The 21,950-nt window shown below is 44.7% G+C and overlaps 2 protein-coding genes and 1 pseudogene across 2 annotated transcripts; 2 read left to right on the top strand and 1 right to left on the bottom strand.

Annotated features, from left to right (window-relative positions):
• Positions 1-61: 61 nt before the first annotated feature.
• On the bottom strand, positions 62-21,331 carry ELOVL3 (ELOVL fatty acid elongase 3). The gene is made up of 5 exons (XM_027596247.1): positions 21,256-21,331; positions 3,531-3,668; positions 2,306-2,437; positions 1,450-1,601; positions 62-1,197 (listed from the first exon to the last, which is right to left on the bottom strand). Exons 2-5 carry the CDS (start codon positions 3,629-3,631, stop codon positions 770-772), a joined length of 813 nt encoding a protein of 270 aa, XP_027452048.1. The 5' UTR covers positions 3,632-3,668; positions 21,256-21,331; the 3' UTR covers positions 62-769.
• On the top strand, positions 19,077-19,867 carry LOC113920267 (annotated as a pseudogene).
• LOC113923467 (UPF0690 protein C1orf52-like) lies at positions 21,308-21,950 on the top strand. Its single transcript, XM_035724254.1, is given in 2 exon segments — positions 21,308-21,613; positions 21,616-21,950. Coding segments are annotated over 2 exon segments (540 nt in total). The 5' UTR covers positions 21,308-21,333; the 3' UTR covers positions 21,876-21,950.

Raw genomic sequence — 21,950 nt, 5'->3', positions numbered from 1 at the left:
ACCTGCGTGCGAGTATGTAGGTGTGGCTTAGGGACTAGCTACTTGGCTGGCGTTGGCCAAAGCTGGTGCTGCGGCGCCACCTCGTGGTCTCATGGAGGATAACAGGAAGTTCTGGTCTGGAACGCTTGTTTGCCGGTGTCAATTCTGCAACTTAGGAAGACTATGACCTTAGATAAGTTACACCGCCTTTCTGCACCTGTTTTTCACTGTTCCTATGAGGGGCTTGGGTCTCTAATAGCAATAAAATTCTGGTCTGTAACAGACATTTATTAAGTGCCTACCAGGCCTAGAATTCTTATTGAGTGTGTGTGTGCCTCTCATCTTTCCACACACCTTCACACCTCCTTAGGCTTCTCACTCAGTGACCAACCATCCCGCTGCCAGCAGCCCTCTCCCATCACAGCAGTCCTCTTCCCCCAACTCTCAAAACCCCCAAAAAAGACTTGTTGAAATCTTTAATTTAAAAATGGAGCAAGAAGATTTCTGGATAGAAATATAAATTCAGCTCTGGAAATCCTCCTCAGTTCTACCCCCATCCCAGCCAGGGCTTGCTTGGCCTTCACATTAAAAACAGAAACATCAAAGTACTAGATTACAACCCACCCACGGCTGACACTTCTTGTCTGACATAACTTCCTGCCACCTTGGGGCACAGATCCCATGGGAAAAACCATGCAGGGAAGGCGTCCTAATTATTCTCCCAAACCTAAGCTCAACCCTTTGGTGCCTTGGCAGGGAGAGAGCCTGGGGTTCCTTTTTCTCCAACCCTTCACTGACTCTTGGTCTTGGCTTTGACTTTGGGCACTATGTAGGTTTGGTGGAAGAAATGGGCAAAGAGGATGAAATAGGTCGTATACAAGACAAGGGACCAGAAGAAGTGCTCCATTGTGGTGTGGCATCCCTGTTCCTGTCTCCAGATGTAAGTTAGGATGCCAACAACGGTTCCCATAAACATCTGCAGGATCTGCAGGCTGGTGATGAGCATGGGTAACCACTTGGGGGACTTGACTTTGGCAGCTCTCAGAGTGTAGTAGACGTACATGATGGCATGCACACCGAAGTTCATGGTCATGAACCAGCCGCCTGCAGACACCTTGTTCTTGTATCCAAAGCTCGTGTACACTAGCACTGTGCTGTGGTGGTACCAGTGCACAAAGATGAGTGGCCGCTTACGCAGGATGATGAAGGCTGTGTCTCCTGGGAGATGGGGAGTCATAGCTGGCATACCAGTGTTGGCACCACCCTCCATGATGGATATAGGGACATAGGGGGAATTCTCAGGGCATGGAGAAGGGTCTTTGTGGCAAATAATTTAAAGAGGGGCTTGGGTAAGAGGTGTTAGGACCCAGGGGTGGGGAAGGGACTCTCCATGTGATGGGGGTTGTAGGGGGGCCCCTGAGGAGGGATGCAGTTGACTGGGCACCAGAGAGACAAAGACGTGCCACTCACCAAGTTCAATGATCTTGCTGAGAACAAAGAGGCAGGACCAGAATCTGATTATGGGAGTGGTGGCGAAGGTGGAGAAGCACACAGTTTGCTTTAGGTCCCCCTTAAGTAGCAGGGTAGCCATATGGCCCCATGTCCTCAGTGCCCCCAGGATACTGAAGTGGGATAGAGGAAAAGGGTGTAAGGGTCATCCCCAGGCACCAATTCACCCTTCCCCTGTGGCCTGGCGGGTCACTGTCCCAAGCTCCACCACTTCCCCCTTCCAGCAGAATGAGTCACAGCTTCTGAGATCTTGGGCCCAGGATCCAACCAGTAATCTAGAGGATATGAAGGCTGGGGAAGGGCCAGGGGATGCTGGAGGATGGGATTGAAAACTGAGTTAGGGACTAGGGTTCTTGGGATGGGTAGGAACACGGGAGGGGATGGGCAACAGGATTGGGGAGACAGAGGGAGTTTGGGGGATGAAATCTGGGAAGGAGGGGCTACAGAAGTTATTGGAAGGTCTTGGGAAAGGGTGTTTTTTTGGGGGAGTGGGGGGAGAGGGTGTTAGATTCTGAGAGCATTAGAGGCTAGAGAAAATTGTTAAAAGTACACAGACTCCATGAGCACAAGAGGACTCACGAGAGAGAGCAGAGGCTGCCTGTATGGGGCCTGGGGAAGAAAGTAAATAGGGTAATGTGGGAGGAGGATGGAAGCCGGGGAGGGAGCTGGAGCTGAGTGAATGGGCTAGGGAAAGAGTTAGAGGGCAACTTGGGGCATTGACTCACTTGGGGTTTCCAGAAAGGTTTTAGTGATAGAATGAGGGTCTAGGGTCTACAGGATAGGCAGGGAGTGGAGATTGGGGGTAGGGGGGTCTTACCTGAAGAGTGCAAGGCAGAAGGACCAAAGGATCAGAGGCCCCTGCAGGTTGAAGCCCTTCCGTGCCTTCATGTAGTTCTGCCCCACAAAGATGAGTAGCAGGTAGACCAGAGCTATGAGGAATGAGGTTGCCCTGGCAGGCAGAAGGCAGAGGGGATGGTCTTATGGGTGGGTGCTGGTTACAGGAATGCCCACTGGTCTCTCAAGGTGAGTGCTCTGGGTTGGAGTCCCAGCTCTGCCACTTACTAGCTGTGTGACATTGGGAAAAAACTACTTAGTTCTCTGAGCCTCAGTTTCCTTATCATAAAGGAGAAATAACACTCCTCGCCTGACAGTGTTAAGGTATATAAAGTACCTAGCACAAGGCAGGGGCTGTGTTCAAGGTTTCTGTGATTATTGCTCTCAATGGAATTGAGTGGCTGACAGCTGCTGTGTCCATGCCTCGAACCAACCCAGAGGTCTGGTATAAGAAGAATGTGGCAATAGTTTCTGCCTGGTTGGGTTATGGCAAATTGGCTGGAGCACAAAGTCAGCCCACAAACACCTCTGAGGAACTTTAGGGCAAAGTCAGAGCCTGGGGGTAATCTTGAAAGAGCTCCCTGACTGTGTCTCCTTCTCCACAGCAGGGACAATGGAGCATTTGGGGAATAGTGTGATAATTGTGAAGGCAGACTGTCCCTGGGACCAGCACTATGCCCTCACGCCTGCACACACCACCACAAAGGACAGAGGAGAGTCGTCTATAAGGTGGGTGGGAGTAGGAGTTCAGATCAACCCCTTCCTCAGAGATCATTTCTCACTATACTCTTTCCTCTGGGTTTCTGTCTCCTACTTTCCTCAACCCATTTTCTTCCTTTCTCCCTTCCTTCCTTCCTGTCTCCTTTCTTTCTTTCTTTCTTTTTTTTTTCTTTCTTTCCTTTCTTTCTTTCTTTTCTTTTTCTTTCTCTCTTTCTTTCTCTTTCTTTCTCTCTCTCGCTTTCTTTCTTTCTCTCTTTCTTTCTCTCTCATTCTTTCTTTCTTTCCTCCGCATCTAATCTCTGAGATGCCACGCTAACTGCACCTTGGACAACAGGGATATGGAGCCAGTAGAGGAGCCCAATACCTTTGCTCTTTAAGAAAATCATTGCAGGCATCCAGTGTCTCCTCCCCTCCCCACCACCCCACCCCCTATAGCAGTCATCAAGGTCAGGACCCTGGCACGGCCCTTCGCCTTCCCCAGGTCTCACCAGTACTCCTCCAAAAGGGGCCTCATGTCCCGGAACAGCTCGAAGTTGTAAGGCTGCAATATCTGCTCTATTTCGTCCGAGGCATTCATGGCTGTGACCATTTCGTTCTGCAGACGTCGAGGTCCGGAGCTTGAGAAGCTGGGCAAGAGGTTGGGGCACCAGGATGGAGCGAACTTTGGGGCAGGACGAAACGCACGCGGAACTCCCAGGCAAGGAACTCCGCGGCAAGCGAGGAGCGTCAGATTCCCGCAAGTGCGCCACAGTGAGACGACTTCCACCGCCGGCGCCGCGGGGGATTCTGAACATAAATTTGCAGAGCCGCGGGCCCGGGCGGTGCGCGGCCCCTCCCAGCTCCAGACCGTTATCCAATCTCGACCAAGATACACCCCTGTCCTGCCCCTGGGCCGCAACCCGCTCTCTGATTGGTCATCCTCCAGGGCACCTCCCCCAGGTGCTTCTCACACCCCAACCCAAATGCCAGTGGTAGGATCCCACCACACCCACTTTCCCAGCCTTTTCTCCCACACCTCCATTCCCGCCCACCTGCTTGGCTAAGCCCCTGTACTGCCAACCATAGCCTTTGCCTCAGTGCGCTTTAATCCTGAGCTACCTGGCAGTGAGGAGAGAGTGGAGGTGTCCTCAGCCTCTGATGCCTGCATTCAGAAATTCGGGTGTCAGTTTCTCGCCTCCCCGAGACCCTGGGAAACCCAGACCCCGGATGCAGACGAATCCCCCACAGTCCCATCTGCCCTCTTCAGGTCTGTGGTTGCGGGTGGGAAGGAGACTACTTTTAATATATTTTTATTTTTTTTTAAAGATTTTATTTGTTTGAAAGAGAGAGAATGAGAGAGAGCACATGAGAGGGGGTAGGGTCAGAGGGAGAAGCAGACTCCCTGCCGAGCAGGGAGCCCGATGAGGGACTCGATCCCAGGACTCCAGGATTATGACCTGAGCCGGAGGCAGTCGCTAACCAACTGAGCCACCCAGGCACCCCTTTTAATGTATTTTTAAAGATTTTATTTATTGGGGCGCCTGGGTGGCTCAGTCGTTAAGCGTCTGCCTTCGGCTTGGGTCATGATCCCAGGGTCCTGGGATCGAGCCCCACATCACGCTCGCTGTTAAAGGGGAAGCCTGCTTCTCTCTCTCCCACTCCCCCTGCTTGTGTTCCCTCTCTTGCTGTGTCTTTCTGTGTCAAATAAAATCTTTTTTAAAAAAAGATTATTTGAGAGAGAGAATGAACAGTGGGGAGGAGCAGAGGGAGAGAGAGAGACGCTGATGCCCTAATAAGCAGGAAGCCTGATGCGGGGCTCCATCCGAGGACCCGGAGATCATGACCTGAGTCGAAGGCAGACAGATGCTTAACCAACTGAGCCACCCAGGTGCCCCGAATTTTAAAAATTTTATTGTCAAGGTTGTTGATGTTGATGTTTGGGGAGATGGTAGTTGAAGCTGTTGTGGATTCTTTACACTTTATGAATTCTTGAACTGCTCCAGCTTGAAACCCAGTAATAACCTTGGAGAGGAAATACGGTCACCCTCTGGGCTTCTGGGATTATTGTCTTCAGGTTTTCTGGAGGCCTTCTATGGTTTATAGAAGGGGAGATGCATCTCCCCAGTATCTTACTATTCTTTCCCAGAGTTTGTGCTTGTCTAATCAAATCTATTTTTTCCTTGCCTAGGCACCCAGCCCCAAAGAAATAAATATTTTAAAGCTTGTAAGGCCTTACTTGTCTGTCCCTAATGTCTCTCCTAGGCTTTATGAAAGTGAGGGAGAAATACAAGACTTGAAGACAGTTTGAAATAAGATGGAGATCTGCAAAACAAGGGCCAAGAGATGTAAATATAAATATTTAAAATCGGGACATGGTTATAAAAGTCTATGTGCAATAAAGTGCACAGGCTCCAGAGCATGAGGCCCCAGGCAGGAATCCCAGCTCTAGTTCTTTGAACCTCAGCCACTGTCCTGCCCATGCTTTCTAATGATCCTCAAATGTATCACTTTGTCCCTGTACTTCATCACTTCTTACCTGGTTGGCTCTCACTACAGCCACAACCTTAGTCATGTTAACTGTTTGCACCACCTCCTTCTCTAATACAGTGCTCCTCTCTCCTCATTGCATTAGAATTGGAAAGGAATTCCCAAACCTGGCTGATGGTGACATTCCTGAGCCCCAATCCCAGAGATTCAGACCCAGTAGGTGGTCCCAGACCATATTATGGAAACCATCATTGCCCTCTCATCTAAAACCTAAATTGGAGGGGCACCTGGGTGGCTTAGTTCGTTAAGTATCTGCCTTTGGCTCAGGTCATGATCCCAGGGTCCTGGCCTGGAATCCAGCCCTGTGTAGGGCTTCCCTGCTCAGCGGGGAGCCTGCTTCTCCCTATCCCTCTGCCCCTCCCCCTGCTCATGCTCTCCTCATGCTCTCTAATAAATGAAATCTTTATTTTTTTAATTTTTTTAAAGATTTTATTTATTTATTTGAGAGAGAGAATGAGAGATAGAAAGCACGAGAAGGAAGAGGGTCAGAGGGAGAAGCAGACTCCCTGCTGAGCAGGGAGCCCGATGCGGGACTCGATCCCGGGACTCCAGGATCATGACCTGAGCCGAAGGCAGTCGCTTAACCAACTGAGCCACCCAGGCGCCCTATTTTTTTAATTTTTAAAAAAGATTTTATTTATTTATTTGACAGAGAGAGAGTGAGAGGGAACACAAGCACAGGGAGCTGGAGAGGGAGAAGCAGGCTCCCCGCTGAGGAGGGAGCCTGATGTGGGGCTCGATCCCAGGACGCTGGGACCATGACCTGAGCCAAAGGCAGACACCTAATGACTGAGCCACCCAGGCGCCCCAATAAATAAAATCTTTAAAAAAAAACTAAATTGGATCATGCTGCTTTCCTGCTTCAAACCCTTCAGTGGCTCTTGACCGCTCCCTATGTAGGCTGACACTCAGAAGATGATCAGTGCGTATTTGATGAAGAAATGAATAGATGGAAGAATGAATACTACAAGAATAACAATCTAGGTGTTACAAGACCTGGATTCAAATCCCAGCTTCACCATTAACTAGTCATGTGGTTTTAGTCAAGTTATCTAACCTCTTTGAGACTTGAATTTTTCATCAGTAAAATATAGACAGTCACACTTGCCTGCTTACCTCACAAGGTTGGGGGTCAGTATACAAATCATATAATGTCAAGGAAAGGATATTGTGGATTAGACAGACACATGGAAATGTCAGGGTGAATCATTTTGGAAGGTTTACAAATGCATATAGCATAAGTATACGTGGTCCTGAGCTGCTCTCAAACGAAGATATTTTACATTGTCTTTCCCTGTGAAGTTTAAAGATTTTACTTTATTTTTTAAAGGTTTTTCAGAAGAAGTGGTATTTATTTTTTTTTAAGATTTTATTTATTTATTTGAGAGAAAGCACGCAGGAGCAGGGGGAAGGGCAGAGGGAGAGAGAGAAGCAGACTCCCCACTGAGCAGGGAACCCCAATGCAGGCTCCATCCCAGGACCCCAGGATCATGAACTGAGCCGAAGGCAGACACTTAACTGAGCCACCCAGGCGCCCCTATTTTTTTTTAAATTTTATTTATTTATTTGAGAGAGAGAGAGAGAGAGAGAGCACAGAGAGTGAGAGGGAGAAGCAGACTCCCTGCTGAGCAGAGAACATGCCCAGAGCTCTATCCCAGAACTCTGAGATCATAACCTGAGCTGAAGGCAGATGCTTAACTGACTGAGCCATTCAGGTGCCCTGCTCCTATTTTTTTTTTTTAAGATTTATTTATTTATTTGAGAGAGAAAGCATGCCCACATGTGCACATACAAGCAGGGGCAGGGGGAGGGGAAGAAGGAGAGAGAGAGAATCTCAAGCAAACTCCCCTCTGAGCACGGAGCCAGATAGGGAGCTTGATCCCAGGACCCTGAGATCTTGATCTGAGCCGAAAACAAGAGTCTGACGTTTAACTGACTGAACCACCCAGGCGCCCCTAAAGATTTTATTTTTAAGTAATCTTTACACCCAGTGTGGGACTTGAACTCACAACCCCAAGATCAAGAGTCACATGCTCCACTGACTGAGCCAGCCAGGCGCCCCTTATGACTTCTTGATGAATGCCTGTTTACCCCACTAGTCCTTGAGCTTCATAAATGCAGGGAATATGTCTATTTTGCTCAACATCATTCTCCTAACTGGGCACATACTAGGTACTTGGATAATATTTGCTGCATGACTGATTGGATGGGTGAAATCCTCAGCTTATAAATCTGGGTGACACTCGTCGTTTCTCCAGGATAAACACACCCCCAAGCTTGTCTGGTCTTTTGGCTCTTGGCCTCAGCTTTCTCATCTGTAAAACGGGGATAATATCTACCTCAGAAGGATGTTTATGAGGATCAAATGAGATCATATATGTTAAAGAGCATTACACAATATAAAGTGTTAAGCAGCCATCAGTAATTATTACCAAAAAAGTTAAATTTGTACAAATTTCAATTTTTTTTTAAGATTTTATTTATTTACTTGACAGAGAGAAAGCACAGAGGGAGAGTGAGAGGGAGAAGCAGACTCCTCACTGAGCAGGAGCCCAATGCAGGGCTTGATCCCAGGACCCTGGGATCATGACCTGAGCTGAAGGCAGACGCTCAACCAGCTGAGCCACCCAGGCATCCTTCAATTTCTTTTTAATACAACTGAATTAAATTAACTTAAAAGGAAAGTCACGATCTGGTGACTGGTTGCACAACAATATGAAATGTACTTAACAATACTGAATTACACACTTAAAAATAGTTAAGGTAGTACATTTTATGTTACCTATATCTTACCACAATTTTTAAAAAATGTAAAGGAAGGCTATAAAATGGGAACAGTTTTAAGATAAAGAGTTAATGTGCATACTACCTAAAAAGCTTACCCTTAGTCCTATCTATGACCCTTGATAAGTGGTTAAAACATAGATACGCTCATCTTATAGACTCCAGTGTCTCCAGATCCACCTGTCATTAGCTTCCAGAAATATCTTCCTAAAACACAAGTTAGCTCATGCCATTCCCCTTTAAGAACAAAAGAAATTCTCAGGGCAAAGGTCAGAATCCTGAGATTAGCCCTGACTCTTCCTTTCCAGGAAGAGTTCCATCAACCCTCTGCATCCCAGCATTTCACATTTTAGCTTTAGAAAGTCACAACTCCATTACACAAATACTATATTTCATGTTTTTCAACCCCTTTACCTCTCTCCACATTGTTTTATCTCTCCAGACATCTTCTCATCTGGACAAATCTTACTCTTTGTTTGGCCTTAGCTCTAAAGCACTTGACCTGCAAAAGCCTAACCTGCTTCAAACAGAGTCAAACCCTTCTTTCTCTGTCTTCCACCCATAGGACTTTGCCCGAACTGCCTGCTGGTATTGTGCTTCCACCAATGGAATAAAGTAATTATATATTTTCTATACTACCTGGCTCCCTCACCCTATCCCAAATGGTCATTTTTGTTAGGGCACTCATCCTTGAGGGAAGCACACAGCACTAGGCCCGTAGACGGCACTCAGAATATGCCTGTTGCTTTGAATTGAATAGGCATCTAGGGGAAATACAAACAGTAAATATATATGTATCTTAAAGACTCAACTTCCTCAGTAATTATGGAAATGCAAATTAAAGACTATATGCATAGTATGGTCCCAATTAACAGCCATTAAACCAAGTAAAAATTAAATACCCAACGCCAGTCAAAGCCCTGGGAAAAGATACATCCACACCTGGCTGGTGGCCAGGTAAATTGACTTAACCCTTCTAGAAGCACACTTAGGTAATACTTAGCAAAAGCCAACTGGTATGCTTTGACCCAATCCCTCACCTAGAAACGCAAAACCCAGTGATATAGGCCAAAACAAAACAAAACAAAACAAAACAAAAAACTGTATGTACTGAAACACGTCAGCAGGTGATTAAATTATTAAACACTTAATAGTATAAAACAGCTTATAGCTACCAGAACATGGAGAAACATGAAACCATGTTTGCAAAATAATGTGAGAGAAAACAATATTTAAGACTGTATCTATCCTATTACCTCAGTTACCTTAGTTTTTATCTTTTTTTAAAGATTTTATTTATTTATTTCACAGAGAGAGATAGCGAGAGCAGGAACACAAGCAGGGGGAGTGGGAGAGGGAGAAACAGGCTTCCCATTTAGCAGGGAGCCCGATGCGGGGCTTGATCCCAGGACCCTGGGATCATGACCTGAGCCGAAGGCAGACGCTTAACTGAGGTGCCCCAGTGATGATGTTTTTAAAGATTGAAGTTGAAAAGAAACACTAAAACGTGAGATCATTTGATGGGGTGGGTGATATTATAGGAAAAAAATTAGAAGTATTTTAAATTTTCTTTCATGATATTTTAAAATTGATGTCACAAGATTTTGGAATCCAGGGAAAAATGCTTTTAATGACATAGGAAGTGCTCTGGATAGAATGTAGAATTTTAAAAATGTAGGATTTGTGGAGCAAAAACATGAAAGACTGTAGATAGAATATTTGTAAACTTTCTTTAGAGGAAAAAATATGGAAGAAAACTATGCTGAAAACAAACATTGGAAGGAAATACAACAAAAATGCTAACAGTTTGGATGGTGGAATATGGGTGATTTAAAAATTATTTTTGTAATCAGTAAATGTTCAAAACTAATAGGTGACTAAAATTTCTCGGGTTGAATCTCTCTTTTCTGTGTTCTGTCACTAAATTGGCTTTTCTGCTTCTACTTTCCGTACCCTCAGATCCTGCATGTCCATGTCAGGTCATCTCTCCCCAGTATTTTTACTGTCTTGGTTTTGCTTCTATATTTCTTCCTGTGCCTTTGCTGGTCTTCTTCCCATACTTCCCACCTCTTTAATGCTATTGTTTCTTAAAGTCCTGTCCCTGTCACTTACTCCATCTCAGTGTATACTCTTTCCTGGCTAACTCTCTTTCATGATTTCACCTGTTACTTCTATTTGGCTAACTCCAAACTACTTATCTTCCATCTTGACCTCTGTTCTCTGTTCTTGCTCATATTTCCAACTTCCTACTGGACTCTCCACCTGCCTGATCTGAGTTACAGATAGCTCACATTCAGGTGTAGAAAGCCAGCTCACTTTCTTCCTAACCTGTTCTTTTTACTGACTTCCCTATTTATATTTAAAGTCCCCACCAGGCTCCCAGGCTCCTAGGCAGGACAGGCTACGTAACTTGTGAGGCTTAATGCCAAATAAAAATGTAAGGTTCTTTGTTCAAAAATTATGAAGACTCTCAAGATGGTGACAGCAGAACATGAAACCGAGCATAAGGTACTTCTAAGTGCAGGGCCCTGTGTGGTTGCACAGGTCATGCACCCATGAAGTCAACCCTGTGCTCAGGCTTACCTCTGGGGGCCTATCTTTAATTCCTCTCTCTCCTTTATTTTGGTTTGGTTGACAGGGTATATAGTGCATCCACTCACAAAGATGGGAAATAATGGAAGAGGAATAAATTTGAATAGTGGGGTGAGAGGGAGATGAGTTCAGTTTGAGCCCTGTGAATGCAAGGAACACCAGATCAGAGGATCCAATAACCAGTTGTCTAAAACTCAGGCTGTCAAACTGCCTTCAACTCTCAGGGGAGAGGATACCGCTGAACTCTTGGCTGTGGATGAAATTGGCCAAGGAGAGGTCAAGCAGGGTCTTTCAAACTGGGGTCCATAAACCATTCACACTGTCATCTCCAGCTTGTTAAAAATGAAGTCTCCTGGGGCACCTGGGTGGCTCAGTAGGTTAAGCATCTGCCTTCGGCTCAGGTCATGAACCCAGGGTCCTGGAATCGAGCCCGCATCAGTTGTGGGGGGGGGGGTCACTGCTCAGTGGGGAGTCTGCTTCTCCCTCTCCCTCTGCCTGCTGCTCACCCTGCTTGTGCTCTCTCTCTTAAATAAATAAATCTCTTTTTTAAAAAATGAAGTCTCCTGGGTTCATGCCAGCCTTCTGATTGTGAATATATTTAGAGGTAGGTAGGGGCTTGGGAACCACAGTTTCAACAAGCTTCCCAGGTGATTCTTTTGCTCATTAGAGTTTGGGAACTATTAATGTTCAGAAGTCAGAAGCTCAGAGTCAGAAGATTGAAGAGGCTACAACCCCAGGGGAAATATCAATGTACAAGGTAGTGGCTTTCATAATTTTTTGATTGAGACACACAAGGAGAAATACATGTTATGTTGTAACTCCACACACACACATGTATTGGAAACATCTTTCAAAACATACACATCCTTTCCATGTTGTGTCTGATATTTTTATTCCACTGTATTTCATTATTTAAAAATGCCCATCATGGGGTGCCTGGGTGGCTCAGTTGGTTAAGCATTCTACTCTTGATCTCAGCTCAGGTCTTGATCTCATGATCGTAAGTTCAAGCCCCGCATTGGGTTCCACACTGGGGGTGGAGATTACTTAAAAAAAAATTCCCATCATGGGCACCTGGGTGGCTCAGTTGTTGGGCGTCTGCCTTCGGCTCGGGTCATGATCCCAGGGTCCTGGGATCGAACCCTGCATCGGGCTCTCTGCTTGGCGGGAAGCCTGCTTCTCCCTCTGCCACTCCCCCTGCTTGTGTTCCCTCTCTCACTGTCTTTCTCCCTCTGTCAAATAAATAAATAAAATCTTTTAAAAAAATGCCCATCATGACCCACTAATAGGCTGCATCTTGTAATTTGAAAAACACTGGTTAAGGAGTTAGCAGAGGGAGAGGTTGTTGCTGGGGGCCAGGAAAATATAAATCTAAACTCTCCACAGGTTCTTCAGAATCTAAACTATGTTTCAAAGTTTTTGAGAGCAAGCCTGTATCTGAGCCATCTTTGAAGAACCCTCAGTTCTTCACTTGTTAACTGTTACTGGACAAATGAATTCACGGAGGCCATGGCTCCACCAAGAGCCCATAGTGACCCCTGCTGTCCAAGCCACCAGCCCAGGTCAGAAGGAGGCTATGCAAGATGGGGCAGCCCCAACAGATGTAGGTACTAAAAGGAAGGTTGGAAGTGGCTAGAGAGAAGCCGCCCTGGCTTTGGCCATGTCATCTGTTCACCAGTCCTGCTAAGGATTGTCTCTGTCTTGTGCGCTGCACTTGCCTTTCTTCTCAAGGGCCTCCCTGACCCAACCTGTCTCACATCCACCTACTGTCGACATCATCAACCTTAAAAAAGAAAGTAAGAAAAACATTAAGCTAAGTGAAAGAAGTCAAACACAAAGACTACATACTGTGATGCCATTTATATCAAATTCTATTTCTTTGAGTCCTTTCTCTTTTTTCTTGATAAGTCTGGTTAGAGGTTTATCAATTTTTTAAAAGATTTTATTTATTTATTTGACAAAGAGATAGAGCCAGAGAGCACAAGTGGAGGGAATGGCAGAGGGAGAGGGAGAAGTAGGCTCTGTACCGAGCAGAGAGCCTGATGCAGGACTCAATCCCAGGACCCTGGGACCATGACCCGAGCCAAAGGCAGATGCCTAACCATCTGAGCCACCCAGGCGCCCCGGTTTATCAATTTTTTAAAATATTTTTTTATTGGGTGCCTGGGTGGCTCAGTTGGTTGAGCGTCTGTCTTCGGCTCGGGTCATGATCCCAGGGTCCTGGGATCAGGTCCCTGCTTCTCCTTCTCCCTCTGCTGCTCCCCCTGCTTGTGCTCTCTCTCTCTCTGTGTCAAATAAATGGATAAAATCTTTTTAAAAATACATTTTTTAATTTAAATTCAATTAATTAGGGGTGCCTGGGTGGCTCAGTCTTTAAGTATCTGCCTTCAGCTCATGTCATGATCCCAGGGTCCTGGGATCGAGCCCCGCATCAGGCTCCCTGCTCAGCTGGGAGTCAGCTTCTCCCTCTCCCACTCCCCTGCTTGTGTTCCCTCTCTCGCTCTGTCTCTCTATCAAATAAATAAATAAAATCTTAAAAAAAATAAATAAATTGAATTAATTAGCATATAATGTAGAATTGGTTCCAGAGGTATAGGTCTGTGATTCATCAGTCTTATATAATACCCAGTGCTCATACATCACATGCCCTCCTTTTTTTTTTTTTTAAGATTTTTATTTATTTATTTGACAGAGAGAGACACAACGAGAGAGAAAGCACAAGTAGGGAGAGTGGGAGAGGGAGAAGCAGGCTCCCCACTGCGCAGGGAGCCCATTGTGGGGCTCGATCCTAGGACCCTGGGACCATGACCTGAGCCGAAGGCAGACGCTTAACAACTGAGCCACCCAGGTGCCCCATCATATGCCCTCCTTAATGTCCATCACCCAGTTACCCCATCCCTCCACCCTTCTCCCCTCCAGCAACCCTCAATTTTGATTTTTTTCAAAGAGCCAGCTCCTGGTTTCACCAACCTGTTCTATTTTTTTTTTTTTTTAGTTTCTATATCATTTATTTCTGCTCTAATCTTTATATGAAATTCTAAAAAAACCTCACAAAATCACAGTGGCAGAGAGCAGGTCAGTGGTTGGATAGAGCTAAGTGTTAGGTAAGGAGATTGATTGCAATGGGGTAAAGGGAAGTTTTCATGGTGATGGAAATATTTTATATCCATTGTTATTTGATATAATTGTTATATTGTTATAATTGTTAAGAGAGCTGTCTATGGGAAGGTGAACTGGGTGAATAGGAGACGTGGTGAGCCTTTTGACATTTTTGGGAATTTTTTCTGGGTGTACTACTTAAGAAATAAATAGCTAAAATAGGGGCACCTGGCTGGCTCACAAGGTAGAGCATGCAACTCTTGATCTCAGGGTCATGAGTTCAAGCCCCAGTTGGGCATAAAGCTTACTTTAATAGAAAAGAAAAGAAAAGAAAAGCTAATATAAAACAGGTATAAAAATAACTGAATTTAGGTGTGTCTGGGTGGCTCGGTTGGGTGTCTGACTCTTGGTTTTGGCTTGGTCCTGATCTCAGGGTCATGGGATTGAGCCCCACATGGGGCTCTGTGCTTAGCGCGGAGTCAGCTTGGGATTCTCTCCTTCTCCTCTGCCCCTCCCCCACGTGCACACACACACACACTCTCTCTCTCTCTCTCTCTCAAATAAAATAAATAAAATCTTTTAAAAATAAACTGAATTTAGACTCAGAATTTTTTAAAGAGAGAAACATGATTATTTTTAGACTCAAATTTGAAGTGGGTCATACCTGTTATATGAACATACTGATATTTTAAAAATACAATTATAACAACAACAACAACAACAACTAACATTTACTGAGTGTTGCCATGTACCAGGCATGGGCTAAGAACTTGAGACATACAGAAGTTAAATAATGTGTCTGAGATTATACAGCTAGCCAGAAGCTGTGAATTTCTGAAGGTGACTGGATCCTTATAGCATGGCAGAGACTAAGTTGGATGTGTAAGTGCTTCCTGTGGGAGTAAAGTGGGTGTGATAAGAAAGAAAGTTTGCTGTACTTGCCCACAAAAGGCCTTGGTCTGAAAGCTGAGCTGAAACAACTAGCAGGCCTCAGAGAACAGGTCCTGGGGCTCAAGATCTAAGGGTCATGTTGTGGGAGTTACACCCCAATCAGAATTCTCCATGTTTAATCAAAGGGAAATAAGCAAGGCAGGCAAGACATTAAGGATTTCCAGTATAGGGCGTCTGGGTGGCTCAGTCGTTAAGCGTCTGCCTTCGGCTCAGGTCATGATCCCAGGGTCCTGGCATCGAGTCCCACATCGGGCTCCCTGCTGGGCAGGAAGCCCACTTCTCCCTCTCCCACTCCCCCTGCTTGTGTTCCTGCTCTCGCTATCTCTCTGTCAAATAAATAAATAAAATCTTTAAAAAAAAAAAAAAGGAGGGGCGCCTGGGTGGCTCAGTTGGTTAAGCGACTGCCTTCGGCTCAGGTCATGATCCTGGAGTCCCAGGATCGAGTCCCGCATCGGACTCCCTGCTCAGCAGAGAGTCTGCTTCTCCCTCTGACCCTCCCCCCTCTCATGTGCTCTCTCTCTTTCTCATTCTCACTCTCTCAAATGAATAAATAAAATCTTTAAAAAAAAAAATAAAAAAAAAATAAAAAAAAAAAAGGATTTCCAGTATGAGTCAGGAAAACCTGATCTGAGATGGTTGGTCACCTAGCAGGGATGTAGGGCTAATGTATGCCTTTCGGCAGCTGGAAGGGCCATGATAGATGAGAGACATTCAGGGAAAAGAGGAAAAATGGGGAAATAGTTGGAGGGGTAGAAGTCGTGTAGGGTCTATGGTAGAGAAGTCGCCCCCAGTTAGCCCTATACATGGCTTCAGGGACAGAATGGGCTCAGGAGGCCAACTAGTGGATGGAACAGTGTATTACGTAATTAACCCTAAGGCCTGAACATCTCCAGATTGTCTGATGGGGTGGGCTGGGCCATTGAAAGCCAGTGTCTGCATGCTGACCTTCCACTCAGTTGAATAGATCTTTTCCAAACCTCAATTTCCACTGCTTCCTTGAGACCTCACTTTTCTAATTCCTCTGTGGAAAAAAACCAACCTCCTTTGGTTTCTCCCCTGCATATCTGAGAGCTTGGAGAAATGTCAGTTTTGTCCCTGAGATAGGGAAATAGTTCATTAGTACTATCTGGATCAGTGCATTGAGTAGCTAGTTCCAACGACCTTAGCACCTGAGTCCATAGCTGGACTATTGCTAGCTGGTATGAGCCTGAATCATGTTTTCTTTTGTTTTATTTTTCTAGACTGTGTCATCCTGCCTCCCCCAATTTATCAGAACTTTTCTGAGAGCCAGGACCATGTCTGTCACACCATCCAAACTATCGAAACCTCAAGGTTCCTACTGCCAAATATATTCATTGCTCTGTTCACTACATCCAAATGGGTCTAAGGCAGGAAACTAATAGCACACTCAAGTTGGGTAATTCTAGAAAAGTTTAATAAGGGAACTATTAAACTAATAAACTGGTGTAGGGAAATACAGGTGGTGGCCACTTTACCCCTAGAAGGAAGGAATGGGGGAAGGGAGCCATTACTAGAATACAGAGACAGAGCTTTGTGGAGAGGGCTGCCTGACAGGAGCTGTGACCTGTTATCAATTGCCATAGGTGCCCACAGCAACCCTGCAGATTGAGATCCTCCCACCCTCTGATCTCTTGCTGGTGCTGCACATTAGCCAAGTTCAACCAGAAGCCTGAGGGCCTAGGAGCCAGTAAATAAGTCAATATAGGTTGACTTCCAGAGAAGGATAGAGTGAAACTACAATGGTAAACAGAACATCATCTTTAACCTAGACTCCTGCAGTAACCTTACCTATTGTCTGATTTCTTCACAGCTGCCAAAGCAATCTTTTTTTTTAATTGTGATAAAATATATAAAGATGAAAACTACCATTTTAACTATTTTTTCATTTTTTAATTTTAATTTATTTGACAGAGAGAGAGAGAGTGTGCGCACAAGCAGGGGGAGTGGCAGGCAGAGGGAGAGGGAGAAGCAGGCTTCCCGCTGAGTAGAGAGCCTGATGTGGGGCTCAATCCCAGGACCCTGGGATCATGACCAGAGCCAAAGGCAGACACTTAACCAACTAAGCCACCCAGGCACCCTTATTATAACTTTATAATAAGTTTAAATTGAGAAGCATTACAAGGTTTTAAGGAGGGAAATGACATCAATATATATGTTTATATAACATATAATTTATAATTTATACATATATATTATTTATATATAATATATATTTATAATCTTTAAAATCTATATGTAGATTTAGATTTTTATATATTATATAGATACAGATTTTATTATTTTTTAAAGATTTTTATTTATTTATTTGAGAGAGAGAGAGAGCATGAGAGGGGGGAGGGTCAGAGGGAGAAGCAGACTCCCCGCTGAGCAGGGAGCCCAATGTGGGACTCAATCACGGGACTCTGGGATCATGACCTAGCTGAAGGCAGTCACTTAACCAACTGAGCCACCCAGGCACCCCGATTTTATTATTTTTTTATTTTCTTAAAGATTCTATTTATTTGAGAGAGAGAGAGCGAGAGCAAGCAAAGGGGAGGGGGAGAGGGAAAAGGAGAAGCAGACTCTCTGCTGAGCAGGGAGCCCTACACAGGACTTGATTCCAGGACCCTGGGATCATGACCTGAGCCAAAGGCAGACACTTAACCGACTGAGCCACCCAGACACCCTAGATTTTAAAGATTATATTTATTTATTTTGAGAGAGAGCATGAGTGCAGGAAGGGACAGAGGCAGAGGGAGAGAGACTCTCAAGCAGACTCCACGCTGAGTGTGGAGCCCTACACAGGGCTCGATCACACAACCCTGAGATCACGACCTGAGCTGAAATCAAGAGTGGAACACTTAATCGACTGAACTACTACACCCTCAATCTATATTTTTAAAAGTCTGCATTAGAGCTCCTGGAAAAGTTAAACATACAATTACTATATGACCCAGAAATTTCACTCTTATATATATATCCAGAAGAATTGAAAATAGGGACTCAAACGAACACATGTATGCTAATGTTCACTGTAGTATTATTCACAATAGTCAAAGGTTGAAACAACCAAAGTGTCCTTCAACAGATGAATGGATAAACAAAATGTGGTATATGTATACAATGGAATATTAATCAGCCATAGAAAAGAATGAAGTTCTGATACATGGTGTAACATGGATAAGCCTTGTAAACATAATGCTAAGTGAAAGAAGTCAGACATAAAAAGAAAAATATTGTATGATTTCATTTATATGAAATATCTGACACAGGCAAATTCACAGAGATGGAAAGTAGGTGGGGGGTTATCAGGGGCTTCGGGGTGAGAGGAATGGAAAAATATTGCTTAGTGGGTAGTTTCTGTTTGGGATTATAAAAAAATTTTGGAAATAGATAATAGTGATGGTGGCAGAACATTGTGAATATAATTAATGTGACTGAATTCTACACTTTAAAACAGTTAAAATGGAGGCCCTGCTTATTCTCCCTCTCCCTCTTCCTGTCCCGCCCCCTGCTTGTACTCTCTCTGTCAAATAAATAAATAAATAAATAAATAAATAAATCTATCTTTTTTAAAAAGGTTATAATAATCCAGAGAATGTAGTACTGGCCTAAGGACAGACATACATCAATGGAATAGAACTGAGAGCCAGGGGCACCTGGGTGGCTCAGCAGGTTAAGCACCTCCCTTCAGCTCATGATCCCAGGGTCCTGGGATCGAGTCCTGTATTGGGCTCTCTGCTCAGTGGGGAGCCTGCTTCTCCCTCTGCCTGTGCTCCCCCTACTCGTGCGTTTTCTCTCTCTCTCCCTGACAAATGAATAAATAAAATCCTTAAAGATCACTATAGATCTATTCTAACAAAATTTAAATACAAACCTTAAAAGGATCCAACTGATTCCAAGAAATTTAACTGCACACCAGAAAAAATCCAACATTATCTAAAAGAATACAACATAATCTAGCAACCAATGATGTAAAATTCACAATGTCTTACTCAAAAAAACCTAAACATCCAAAAAAGAGCAAGAAAATATTACCCATAAACAGGATAAAAATCAGTCAATAGAGGCCAGTGGTGGATCGAGGGATGCAGAAACCCAGGGTCCCGGCAGCAGGGTGGCCCACTGGCTGAGAGCAAGGATACAGTCAGTATGCCAAGGCCAGCTTTAAGAAGCGAGGCACTGTCGTGGCTGAGTATCACGGACCCAGATGTCAAAGAGTTGAATGTGTTCAAGACCAGTTTGGGGCCATTTGCCAGCAAGCACAAGCAGAAGATCCGGAAGAGTCCTCAAGTTCCAAGTACAGTTCCAGGACATGTGTGCCACCACTGGTGTGGATCCTCTGACTTCTGAAAAAGGATTTTGGTCTGAGATGTTGGGGATACAAATTATCACAGTGTGCCTGGCCCTTCCATTTCCCCTGAAATGGAAGATATAAGAAAGGTCCAAATGAAACTTCTTTGGAGAACTTTGGAGGACCTATATCAATAGCTATTCAAAGGAAGAAGAAAATTTGCCTAGGATATCAGCCAAGATAATCTGATCAGGGCCATTAAGTAACTAAAGGCGCTGGCTTCAGCATCATCCCTGTGGGTAGCTCTTACCTCAGCAGTTTGTTCTGAGTTCAACAGAGATCACACTAAGTGTTGCTGCTGGCAGGGAAGATGGCCATGTCACCATAAGGGAGATCAAAGCCAGTCTTAAGTGGGAGACAAAGTAAGTGAGGCAAGTTCTGGAACATCTGCTGAAGGAAAGGTTGGCCTGGTTGGACTTGTAGGCCCCAGAGGAGGCACACTAATATGTGTCAGCTCTTTCCACTGACCCCTACTCCCATAAGATTACCACTGATGAGGCCAGAGAAGTCCTCTTCTGAATCTGAGAGTGTGGAAGAGGGCAGAGCAGCTGCCAGGAAGAAGAGAGAGAAGCTACTGGTAAATAAAGCCTCAACAACTTTGTTTAAAAAAAAAAAGAAAAATATCAACCAATAAAAACAGATCCAGAAATAATAATGTGATGGAACAAACAAGGACATAAAAGCCATGATTATAAAAGTGCTCTAGGGCGCTTGGGTGGCTCAATATGTTAAATGCCTGCCTTCAGCTCAGGTCATGATCCTGGGGTCCTGGGATCAAGTCCTGAATCGGGCCCCTGCTCAGTGGGGAGTCTGCTTCTCCCTCTTCCTCCGCTTCTCCTTCTCCCTCTCCCTGTGCTGTGCTCTCTCTCTCTGTCAAACAAATAAATAAAATCTTTTAAAAAATGCTCTGTAGGGACTCCTGGGTGGCTCAGTCTGTTAAGCGTCTGCCTTCAGCTCAGGTCATGATCCCAGGGTCCTGGGATCAAGTCCCACATTGGGCTCCCTGCTCGGCGGGAAGCCTGCTTCTCCCTCTCCCACTCCCCCTGCTTGTGTTCCTGCTCTCGCTATCTCTGTCTCTGTCAAATAAATAAATAAAATCTTAAAAAAAAAAAGAAAAAGAAAAATTCACCTCAAAAAAGAGAACAAGAGGCAGTACTGACTGCCAGGGACCTAATCAATATGGACACAAGTAAGATGTCAGAACTAGAGTTCAGAATAACGATTATAAAGATACTAGCTGGGCTTGAAAAAAGCATACAAGACACTAGAGAATCCCTTTCTGGAGAAATAGAAGAACTAATATTTAAGCAAGTTGAAATCATAAAAAGGCTATTAATGAGATGCAATGAGAAATGGAGGCTCTTGAAAACAGTAGTGATTTAGCAGAGTGGCATTGCTGGGTTTATTTGTTAGGAATTTCATGGTTTTCTGCTCATATTGCTATTAATTTTCCCAGAAATATTTATAATCTGTTTATGCTTATAGAATTTTTGAATCTACTGTTTCACCATTGACATTCTATAAAAAAAATCAGGAAATAACAGCTATATAAAATGTGTTTGGCTATAGGCATTAAAACATGTAAATACTTACTGTTCTCTATGTTTTTATAAACCTTTATCTTTTGGGAGTCAGTTAAATTTTTGACTCCAAACAAATCCAGATGTGAACAATGTAGCTGCTGTTTGAAAACGAAGAGGTAAAAAACACAATCTGACCTATGAAGCCTAGAGATAGTAGATTATTCAACTCAGCTAATATCTGTAATGCACCAATGATGGTGCAAGGCTCAGGCCAGAGGAGAGGAAAGATGAGTGCAGGGAGACTGCAGGGTATGATCAGTGTATGATATAAGATTAGGGGATGATATAAGATATCCTAACTTCAAATTGTAACCCCACTCTTACCTTTCCACCTTCCAACCATGTTCATTTCCCTGTGGAAATAGTCACTGTTCTAAAAAAGTGGCTGGGTGGGCAGCCGTCATGGCGGCCGAGGAGAAGGACCCCTTGAGCTATTTCGCGGCTTACGGCAGCAGCAGCTCAGGTTCGTCGGGCGAGGAGGATAATAGCGAGCCGGAGGAAACAAATCGCAGGACCCCAGATCCTGCGAAGTCGGCGGGCGGCTGTGGGAACAAGGCGGAGAAGCGGCTGCCGGGACCCGACGAACTGTTTCGGAGCGTGAGTCGCCCGGCCTTTCTCTACAATCCGCTCAACAAACAGATAGACTGGGAGAGGCACGTCGTCAAGGCGCCTGAGGAGCCTCCAACAAAATATGGAAGTCAAACTATGTACCACCTCCGGAGACCTACACTACTGAGAAGAAACCTCCCCCTCCAGAGCTGGATATGGCAATAAAATGGTCTAACATATATGAGGACAATGGTGATGATGCCCCACAGAATGCTAAGAAAGCTAGGCTTCTACCGGAAGGGGAGGAGACAGTGGAATCAGATGATGAAAAAGATGAGCATACTTCTAAAAAGCGCAAAGTAGAACCAGGAGAACCAACAAAGAAGAAAAAGTAGAAAACAACAAATGACAAGAATTTCTGGACTGCGAAACTCGTTGAAACGATTTTTTGGGGCAGATTAAGTTGACAG

This window comes from Zalophus californianus, chromosome 15 (genome assembly GCF_009762305.2).
Source record: "Zalophus californianus isolate mZalCal1 chromosome 15, mZalCal1.pri.v2, whole genome shotgun sequence".
NCBI classification, from domain to species: Eukaryota; Metazoa; Chordata; class Mammalia; order Carnivora; family Otariidae; genus Zalophus; species Zalophus californianus.
The sequence above is the reverse complement of the archived record's forward strand: the minus strand, read 5'-3'. Positions and strand labels throughout refer to the sequence as shown.